The 9,745-nt window shown below is 43.0% G+C and overlaps 2 protein-coding genes across 2 annotated transcripts; one reads left to right on the top strand and one right to left on the bottom strand.

Moving 5' to 3' along the window:
• Positions 1-2,295: 2,295 nt before the first annotated feature.
• Positions 2,296-5,557, bottom strand: rfesd (Rieske (Fe-S) domain containing). The gene is made up of 5 exons (XM_071516573.1): positions 5,495-5,557; positions 4,830-4,882; positions 4,193-4,370; positions 3,744-3,778; positions 2,296-3,396 (listed from the first exon to the last, which is right to left on the bottom strand). Exons 3-5 carry the CDS (start codon positions 4,347-4,349, stop codon positions 3,091-3,093), a joined length of 498 nt encoding a protein of 165 aa, XP_071372674.1. The 5' UTR covers positions 4,350-4,370; positions 4,830-4,882; positions 5,495-5,557; the 3' UTR covers positions 2,296-3,090.
• A 420-nt stretch (positions 5,558-5,977) lies between these two features.
• Positions 5,978-8,675, top strand: nudt2 (nudix (nucleoside diphosphate linked moiety X)-type motif 2). The gene is made up of 3 exons (XM_071516597.1): positions 5,978-6,078; positions 7,515-7,645; positions 7,743-8,675. The coding sequence occupies exons 2-3, from the start codon at positions 7,519-7,521 to the stop codon at positions 8,063-8,065; spliced, it is 450 nt and encodes a 149-aa protein (XP_071372698.1). The 5' UTR covers positions 5,978-6,078; positions 7,515-7,518; the 3' UTR covers positions 8,066-8,675.
• The last annotated feature ends 1,070 nt before the right edge of the window (positions 8,676-9,745 follow it).

Here is a 9,745-nt window from a genome sequence, read left to right as displayed (position 1 = left end):
ATCTCAGTGTAAAGGAGATCATTTACATAAATTATTGTTGTTATTATTACTGTTCTTGTATTTACATGTATTAGCCATTCATATTCCATTGGCAATGCATTGTTTAAGGCATGCAAGCGTGCCAGGGACAACGAGGAAGCCCCTTCTCTTTACATCCTTTAATGAGGTGCAGCTTGATAGCAACTTACATTGTGGTCACCGCGGTTTTTCCGCTGCTCTACGCTATGGAGCCCGTTTCCCTCACGGTGCGTTTTCACACGAGTCTGCAGTCAGACTCGGCTTTTCCGCAATGAGCCGCGGCTCCGCTCCGTCGTTAATCCCTCTCATCGGTGGCTGGCGCCCCGGGAGCCCGGCTGGAGAGTTTCGCAGTCACTCGCATGTCTCCCTCTCGTTGTTCATTCATAAAGCGAAGCCCGTTACCGTCCCGACCGACCGCAGAGACGCACCGGACAGCCCGCGGAGCGGAGTGTGTAAACAGCAGCGCTCATGGGCAGCCAATGCGCTAAAGACAAACAAGTTGTCACTCGGTGGGAAACACAATTAAGGCGACGAGAAGACGAAAAACCAAAACCCTCCTTGCTCGTGCCTCGATATCCAGACCCATGGGAATGACGTCGGCATATAAAACAAAGTGTCACGGGCAAAGAATAAGTGGATAGAGAGAGGGAGAGAGAGGACTGACGGCAACGGACTGAACCGAGAGTGATCTCGCCTGACTCAGCAGCACACACACACGTATAAGCAGCGCGCGCGCCCTCACACACCAGCAGCACGCCGTCGAGTGCATGCAGGAAAATTATGTTGTTGTGCCATTCACTCACACGTAGTTTCACACGTTTTTTGTCAGTTGTCAAGGTTGTTACGTTGTCATTATCACTATAAACAATTCAAGAACGACAAGGAGATGTTAGTCAAGATTGACTACACGACCACAGGACACATAACACATGTTTATTGTTGCCAGTAACTTCCCTTGACGCTAGCTCAAAATGACAGAAATTGACTTGCAACACGCTACACAAAGGCTACCTGACATAATTGCCTACTGGGATTGTTACGTGCTTTGTGTCTTGCACACACAGGCGCATGGTGTGCAATGATAATGAAATGATAATGAACAACTGTTGGGAGACTAGCCTATATGCTGATAAGGCGAGAAAATCTAAAATAATTGGCTTTAGGATTGATGTCATGTAATGGGACACGGTAGTCGATATACTAATGAGATAGGCCCTCCTGGACAAACTCCAGGGCTTCCACAGCCTCCAGGACTTCTCTGAGAGGTAGAATAGTTTGAGTCGTTAAGGTTTGATCACAGCCTCTGATGTCCACTCACTACCATGAATTATGCAAGACACAAAACTAACTGAGGGAATTTAGGCCTTGGGCTTGGATGCCCTGCAACATTGTAAATAGCATTTGCTGGTTTTGACACTTCACTTCACATGCTGAGCAATAATTTCCTCCAGAAATAAAAGGTGCACAATTCCTGCTTAGCGGTTTCCCCAGACAACCTGCTGTTTTTCTTGACACACAGCCCTCTGCTTGACCTACCGCAAATGACCACCTGCACATACTGTTCCCCGCCTTGTATCAAGATTCTCAATTTGGCCACATAATCATATTTTAATATTTAATGTGTGGTTACTTAGCAAACGTGCTCAGCCTCCCTATCCCCAAGGCCCAAGGCCCCTGTGCATGTCTTGATTGTATTCGATGCGTCACATAAGGCCTTCAGACTTTCTGTTTGCTGTAGGCCAGCAGCAGAAACCAGCATCATTCATGCACAGAGGAACATTGTTATGCCCCCCACGTGCATTCTCCACCCATGGCCTCTGTGGCTGTGGGGCCAAGTCACTATCACCGTCTTAGCCCAACGAATAATTCATGGTCGCTCAGGGTCAGAAGATTGGTACAATGAGTCCAGAACCAGGGGGAAAATGAGCTTGTGAGAGGCTGCCTTGACTCTTTAAATCAAATGATAAAGAAACGACAATACCAGCCCCAAGTTATTTTCCATAGCATGTAGGCTTTACAATAGGTTATTTTTGGATTGTAGAAAGAAAGCTATATAAATAGCCTAACACAAGATAGTAGAGGATGTCTACACTGACATTGCTAATGTGCCATATCTCTCTATGGTGAAAAAGTGCGTTCTCATTTTAAAAACATGATCACACCTTTATCATTATGAGTTAGTAGACCATGAATAATGAGGTAGGTGTTATTGGCAATGATCAGATATTATGGAGGATATTATATGTGTTTAATGAGATGAAATACAAGTGGTCCAACATCATAATAATAATGCCGGAATCTGTGCAACCTGTGACCGTTCAGTCAGGCTCTCTGGCGGGACATTATCCAAGGAAATAAACAGACATGCATATTACAAAAGATGTATTATTCTTTACATTTTCTATCAATTGTAATGATTTATCCCCTTTAGGCTTTTATTGATCAATATGAATTGAGTGCATGTTAACCCTTTTTATCTTACTGATTAGTTCACTGCATGCAATATGTATGAGGAATATTGGCATGCACAGGGATACACCAGTGTGGGCATGCATGTAGGAACTGTGTGACATTGCCTAATTCGAGTATAGACCAATAATCACAATTCAAAAGTCATTTGTAAAGATTTTATTTAGTGATCTACATGATGGTTTGTAGATATAGAGGTGAACCACACACACCAGAGCAATGGTTGGCTTGATTTACTAACCCTAATCCTGTGAACGATTAACAATATTCTTATAAAGCTGAGTAAAATGATGATCTACCCCAACCTGATTAAATAATAAGGCCTATTTATAAAAGGTCGGATTTGCTCAATATGAACTATGGCCATGAGAGCCCTTTGATGACTTGAGTTAGACCACTGAGTGCATGCCAATAAACATCTGACGTGTCGTCCTCTCCCGGTGTGTTTCTCTGCACAGACGGCGCCATCATCATACAGTCATTCATCATATCGCTTCCATCTATCCTAGCGTCGCTCATTAGCGAAAATCAGAGGAGACAGGGAGATTAGGCCACTCCAGATGACTGAGATGCAATCTGCATCAAGATAGATCTGTGTCACATTCATGATGCTGCCTCCTTAGCCTCCTTAGCCGCCTCAGCCGCCTCAGCTTTGGCCCTTTCCTCCCTGCCCTTCTCTCCCTGGTAGTAGTCTGAGTCAATAAAGCCTGGGTGCTCAGACAGCTGGACGTAGACATCCCCGTTGGTCTCGGTGACGGTGTGGACCCGCTGCTTCACACCCTTAGAGAACCATCTGGGGATAGGCGGCTTCTCCTTGGGGTTTGTGGCCTTGTACATCCCCTCCCCTTTGGCCAGAGAGATCTTGTACTTGTGCCTCGGACAAATTATGCACAGCTTGCCGTCAAATTCCTGCATGTGAATTAGAAAGAAAGCAGGTAAACAACCTCTTGTGGGAGTGGAATAAGTATATGACAATTAGGCCACTTGGCGCTTCATTACATTAATGTTATGCAGTTTCAGTATCTTGATTACAGCATCCCATTACTCCTCAGCCAAGTAGTTGCCCTTGAGAATTTTACATGCAATTGTAATAGCAGAAGGCCTGTGAGGGCATGACCGGGATTACAAAAAGAAATGTCTTAGCAGTGGAGTTTCTTGTAGTTTGTCCAGTACTTTAACTTAAATGACATTTTGCCTTTTTTCTCTGGATCAGATACAAAGAAACTCTATGATCTTATGTCAAATGCCTCCCTCACCTCAATGTCTCCGTTCTGCAGTGGCCCCCCAGCATCTGTCGGAAGGGGAGAGGATCAGTGTATTGCAGAATAAGCAAACAGTTTACGGTACCCTAACATTTTGCTGACTGGACTGCACTTTATGGATGTTGTGTGGGGAAATGTCCTGTAGATAACAAGGTAGATTAGCCCTGTGTTAAATAAATGCTTTTTAATAGCAACAGCTCAATTTTCACCTGGTTTTAGTGAAACTAGGCATTTGTCAACAACACTCTACATCCAGATGAGGTTTCTGTGGGAAAATGGCAGGTCTAGGTAAAGTCTGAAGTAATAAGATATCTGTAATTTATTATCAGATTTGTTGCAAAAATTAAGGAGTTAACGGTCAAACCTCCCCTCTCTCCTCAGTGACTCAGTTCAGCACTTCAAGATGATGAACCCCATCTATCCCTGAAGTGTATCCTACTCACGATAACAGTGAAAGTCCAGAGCGTAGAAGACTCCTTGGTGGTAGAGGACCAGTATATCTCTCCCCTCTAGTGTCCTGAAAGAGCGCTTGGCTGTGATCAGTTCCTCCCTCTTGCCCACAAAATGAGGCCCTCCTGCTGGCTCCTCCTTCCCCTCCATGGACAACAGCACTCCAAAAGACTGTTGATAGGGCAAACAGGAAATATCGCCATTCAGTCGTCATGTTAAAACAACACATTTCAATTACCGGTTCACAGGATCTGATACAGCTACGCCACAATCAATGTCATCTGTGCAGTAACTGTAGGCTACTACAGTATATTTTATGGTGAGCACTTCTGCAGGAACCTTAACTTCACATACGATTAAAGAGTGGAGTTTGGACATGGCACTGGGAGAGCTGTCTGCTCAAATTAGTCCCACAATGCCTGGAGAACATTCAGCCTCTCTGGTCACTCTTTGGCACTGATCAGCTCTACTCCAAATACACTTAAACCTACGCTATTACAGCTAGCAATAATTCCCGATATCAACATTCTCAGTCTCGGCATTCACTCAGTTAAACCCTGATAGCTTGAAATAGCCCAGTCAGCAGCTCAGAAATGGAATAGTATCAACAGTCGGGGGCTAAATTGATACCTGATCCGTCCGCTTGTGACAACCTGCTCAGCCGCTCAGAAGCTGAATTGTATCTGTCAAAAAAAGACAGTATTTGATTATTGTATGATCTCTAGTCATAAAAAATAGATGTGCAGAGTAACCAGCGATTATATAACATACATTAAGTCACAAACAAACTGGGCTAAAGAAAATGACACAAGACATATGTGGCTGTCATTATTCCACAGCATTGGTCATCCAGTGATGACAGTCTGAGGTCATCTCCATGTGTAATCTATGTGACAGTGTATACCAGAAATATCTCTATGCAGAAGTATCTGACCTTAAGTGTAATTTATGTATAGCAGAGCAGAATAATGAGCACTTTAGTGCAAGTTGAGTAAGCACAGTAATAGTAGCAGCAGGAGCCACATGTCCAGAGGCCTCTGGCTAAAGCAGCGACAGCAGCATGCGATGGAGCAGCAAGGCACAATCATCATTTATGTGAGAGAAACAAAAATATTGAAACATATTTCATCCGTGCCCCCCAATGCTGTGCTCATGCGTATGTTGGTTTCTCTTTCTCTCTCTCTCTCTCTCTCTCTCTCTCTCTCTCTCTCTCTTCCTCTATTTTTGGCTATATAGTTTACTCCAACATAACAAAACACATTTTTCTCCATCTTTGCTAGAGTTTTGGTCTTTACCTTGGCTCTCAGCAGCAGTGTTTCCTCCTGAAGTTGAACAACTAGACTGCTGACAGCCTGGGGTTGCGTGGGAAGGGGCCCGTCTCTATTATCTTCACCCTCGAGCTGTCTTCAGTTGGCCCTATCTACAACTGGGTACATTTCTTATCTGTCTCCCGCAGGCACACCAGCAGTTAGGCTGCAAGAGGACTATTTCTTTATCGGCATATCATAAAATCATTTAATTAATTTGTTTCAATCTGTCATTTGGAGAGATTTCCAACATGCTGAATCTTCTAATTTATGATAATATGTTATTGGGAGCATTTATGTCTTTATGCTGCTATCAATTCAGCTATTGTTGATAAGAATACTATAATATCTAAATAGTAGAATAAGAATAAGCATAAGAAATAAATTCCCAAATATGACAGTAAATTTTAGAATGCGGAACTTTAAAAGAGTCCACGATAGGGACCGGACTCATTTCTCAGTGCACCGCTGGACTTTCCCTCAGCCAATCAGAGGTCGCTAATGAGGATCGTTCAAGAGTGTGAAACACCCGTCAACTGCGCTCAGTCAAATCTGATCACAGTAAATTGACTGTAAGTTGCTAACATTTTTGAATACAAATAGCAAAGCCGCCCTCCGTGTACATGAAGGGCAGACAGCGAGCATGTGTGGTAATAACATGATAGTGAGAAATGTTTAGCTGATCATAGCAGGCTCAGCAGCGTTAGCTAGACAGCTGACATCTGATCTGTGCAAGCAGAAAAGGAACAAACTTCGTTGCAGGCTGGTGTGTGACGAGAGACTCTGAATTAGCACAGCATCAAGCAAAAAAGGTTCAGAAAGCAATCTGTTCAGCTCCCTGTTGCCGAAATTGCATAATTTGAGTTTATAAACCTAGTCAGAAATAATCAGTCGTGTAAGTTGTTGAAGGTGTAAATGTGGTAATGCCAGTGTTTCCTCTGTATTCATTCAGCTGCGGTGCGCCATCACAGTAAGGAAATTACCACCACCGCTAGAGAAAATATGAAATGAAAACTAGCATTGTAATTTGGTCTCACTGTCATCTAAAACGGAAAGTGCAGTCCAGATGTTTTAGAAGTAATGACTTTATTATGATTAACAAACATTTTAGCTTCAACAGCGGCAAATATGGGACAAAACTACAATTATCCCCCCAAGCACCACAGCTGCATCACATTACAGAGGAACCACTGGGGAGAGCATGTTGCAAAGTACCTTTCAGTCAAAGCCATTTAAAGGAGCCCTATCATAGGACTTTACATTTTTTCCTCCATTTATAGACATAAGATCACAGATATAATAGATGGAATATATTTAATTGTTAAGATTTGATTTTGTTTCAGTGTTGATATCAGAGTTATTGCATTTTCAAAACATCCTTTTTAGGTTCAGACTAACTCCAGTCAATGCAGCACGACTGAACTTGGTCTACTTGGAAATTTCACATGGAAATTATTCAAAGTTGGATTATGAAGTAGTCTGAGTCTGCTTGAGTTTCCAAGTTCTGACACAATAATAACCTTTAATGTACTCAACATGGCAGAAAAATCAAGTTTTGTATCAGTCAATGTAAGAAAACACTTATACACATGCACCTTTATGGGCCGCTTGTCTTTTGGGTTTCATTTTCTGACAAAAGCACATGAATGCAATCCAGCACAATGTGTCAAATATCCTTTTAACTAAACTGCATTTATTTGCAAAACATCATGTAGAACACTTTTCTCATCCTGAGCCATAGTGTATTTGAAAACAACATCATGAAAACAGAATATGGGACCTTTAGTAACATGATCCAATTTTTAAAAAGTAATGCATGATATGACCCAATGACATTATTATGTAAGTCATAGTTATGTAACCGTGTGTGTCTCCCCCCCCCCCCCCCCCCCCCCCCCCCGTCACCAGCTGTGTTCAAATCTCAAAAAGTACTTGAATTGAAAGACCTGCCCCCAGCTTTAATGGATGGCTGATAAACATAAACATAATGTGTTGGTTTCTTAAACAGGGAGATGGCGCTGCGTGCTTGCGGCTTCATAGTGTTCCGTCGCCTGGCCAAGTGTGTTCCTCCCCCGGACGACATCGAGTACCTCCTCCTGCAGACCTCTTATGGCGAGCACCACTGGACCCCACCCAAAGGTGCTGTAGTGCTGTACTTAACTAAATTCTCCTTCTACAAGTGTTTCTACCTTTGAATGTACTTCGTACTATTCATCTCTAACCTGGTCACCTCCAGGTCACGTGGACCCGGGCGAGGACGACCTCACCACGGCCCTGAGGGAGACCAAGGAGGAGGCGGGGCTGGGGGCTGAGCACCTGCGGGTGATCGACGGCTTCGTGCAGGAGCTGCGCTACGAGGTGCGGGGCAGAGCCAAGGAGGTGCTGTACTGGCTGGCCGAGCTGAGGGACCCGGGGACGCAGGTGACTCTGTCCGAGGAGCACCAGGACTACCGCTGGGCCCGCCTGGAGGAGGCCTGCACTCTGGCCCGCTACAAAGACCTGCAGGACACACTGAGGGCCGCGCACAGACACTTAGAGGCTCAGCAGGACAAGCAGTGATGCGGGAGAACCCAGATCCTACACAGGGAGAAGGGGCTGAGTCTGATTATCACATGCAGAATATCATCAGTCTGTAGACGGGGAGCTGAGAGCTGAGTTTGGTAGACAGCACTTCCACAATGCATGTGATTGGCTCTTTCTGCTTTAAATCCTCATTGAGTCTATTGGGGAGGAGCCAGTTGCAGGCTCACCGTTCAGTAGAATCACAGAGGTATTATTTAGTAGAATCCCTTCTGTCCAAATAAAGATGTGCGAGGAGAAAATGAATCCGTGATTCAAAACTGGAAAATTGATTTGATCTGAGTCGATGCTGGAAAACGGGATTGTCTGTGTCTTTGAGTCTGTCAATTGTAATTTATTAGATACAGAAAAGTTCTGATGGATGTGAAGGTAAATAACCTAAAATGCTGGCTCAGAGCAGAAAACTGAGTCATTAAACAAGTCAAGAAAGCCCAAGTCCCACAAGGCAGAAGGAAATAAAATTGTATCACTCATTTCCAGTCACTCAGTTATTCCTCAATGATTGAGTCAGTAGAACAATGTAAACCTAAACAGGGGTATGTGTTTTATGTGGTAATACTATTTAATCTATGTGAAGTTTGAATCAAATTGGGGAAAAATAAATATGTTCAAGAAACAGTTTTTTTTCTCCTACTTTGTGAAGTTATCTCAATTCAATAAATCAGAAATGTGTTTCAAAATATGGAGTTGAGAGCAGATGCAAGGAGCTCTCACTCACAAATGGAAGAAAACTTCAACATCATCAACCTGAGATGTAAGAATGCAACATTTTGCAAAAATATGCAAAAACATGAAACAACTATAATCCTTGTGTGGAAAGCTTGCTCTAGTGACAAGGCCAATTAACTGGGTGAAGAAATTGTAGACAGCAGATTCTGCCACAAGGTGGGGACAAAAACAAGATTTTTTCACAGCACACAGCTGTATAGGCCATTTTACAGACTAGAAAATATAGAAAATGAACTATAGTAATGCACTTCAGAGGATCTTTTCATTTTTTAGCTCACACCTATAAGTTCAGGAGCAGTCAACCTTCAACAGTAACTGCTCTGTTCGATCACCAACAGCATTCAGTCTTTTTCCCCAGCTCCCAGCATCAATAATTGAATTAAATTCAAAAATTGTATACCAGCCAATTAGAATATTACTTCTACAAAATGGTCACTGGTTAGAAAATAAAATTCCTTATGGGAGATAATTTAAGTTTCCAACTATGTTAGGAACCATGGTCATTAAAGGGTGATATTGAGAAAATGTATTCATCATTACTTTTGAAATATTGGGTTAGGGTTAGAATGAAACCCTTCATTTGCAAACACACAGTTACTGCCTCATAAATAGGATTCTGGACACAGAATGAAATATTACTTGGGTCTAACTTGCCTTGTCTGTTGTATGTCAGAAGTAGGATTTTTAGACTAGGACTGGATCCTGTTAGAACATTCCCTCAGCTGTCTGTCTCTCTTGTCTAATGCAGCAACAATTAAGCCCTTCTGCTCTTCTGTGCAAAAGCAAGTGATCAAAGGAAAGGAACAGGGCCATTCAAAACAGGACAACCTCGCTCCCCTGGGTGTGGTGACTGAACACAAGTTTTGGGGCAGTATAGGCAGCATGGATACTGCTGATCATCTGGGCCAATTTAGAATATTTTATATCTTT

Source organism: Centroberyx affinis, unplaced genomic scaffold, assembly GCF_046629955.1.
Source record: "Centroberyx affinis isolate AG114_WGS23_722 - 3 ecotype Tasmania unplaced genomic scaffold, CSIRO-AGI_Caff_v1 ptg000409l_1, whole genome shotgun sequence".
Lineage (NCBI taxonomy): Eukaryota > Metazoa > Chordata > Actinopteri > Beryciformes > Berycidae > Centroberyx > Centroberyx affinis.
The sequence above is the reverse complement of the archived record's forward strand: the minus strand, read 5'-3'. Positions and strand labels throughout refer to the sequence as shown.

What these genes read in the sequence shown, in the direction of transcription:
- nudt2 (XM_071516597.1), top strand. Translation starts at nt 7,519, where the DNA reads ATGGCGCTGCGTGCTTGCGGCTTCATAGTGTTCCGTCGCCTGGCCAAG. An exon ending in CCACTGGACCCCACCCAAAG is followed by an intron (nt 7,646 to 7,742) that starts GTGCTGTAGTGC and finishes GGTCACCTCCAG; the next exon opens with GTCACGTGGACCCGGGCGAG.
- rfesd (XM_071516573.1), bottom strand. Translation starts at nt 4,349, where the DNA reads ATGGAGGGGAAGGAGGAGCCAGCAGGAGGGCCTCATTTTGTGGGCAAG. An exon ending in TCTGGACTTTCACTGTTATC is followed by an intron (nt 3,779 to 4,192) that starts GTGAGTAGGATA and finishes CCCTTCCGACAG; the next exon opens with ATGCTGGGGGGCCACTGCAG. An exon ending in TGCAGAACGGAGACATTGAG is followed by an intron (nt 3,397 to 3,743) that starts GTGAGGGAGGCA and finishes ATTCACATGCAG; the next exon opens with GAATTTGACGGCAAGCTGTG.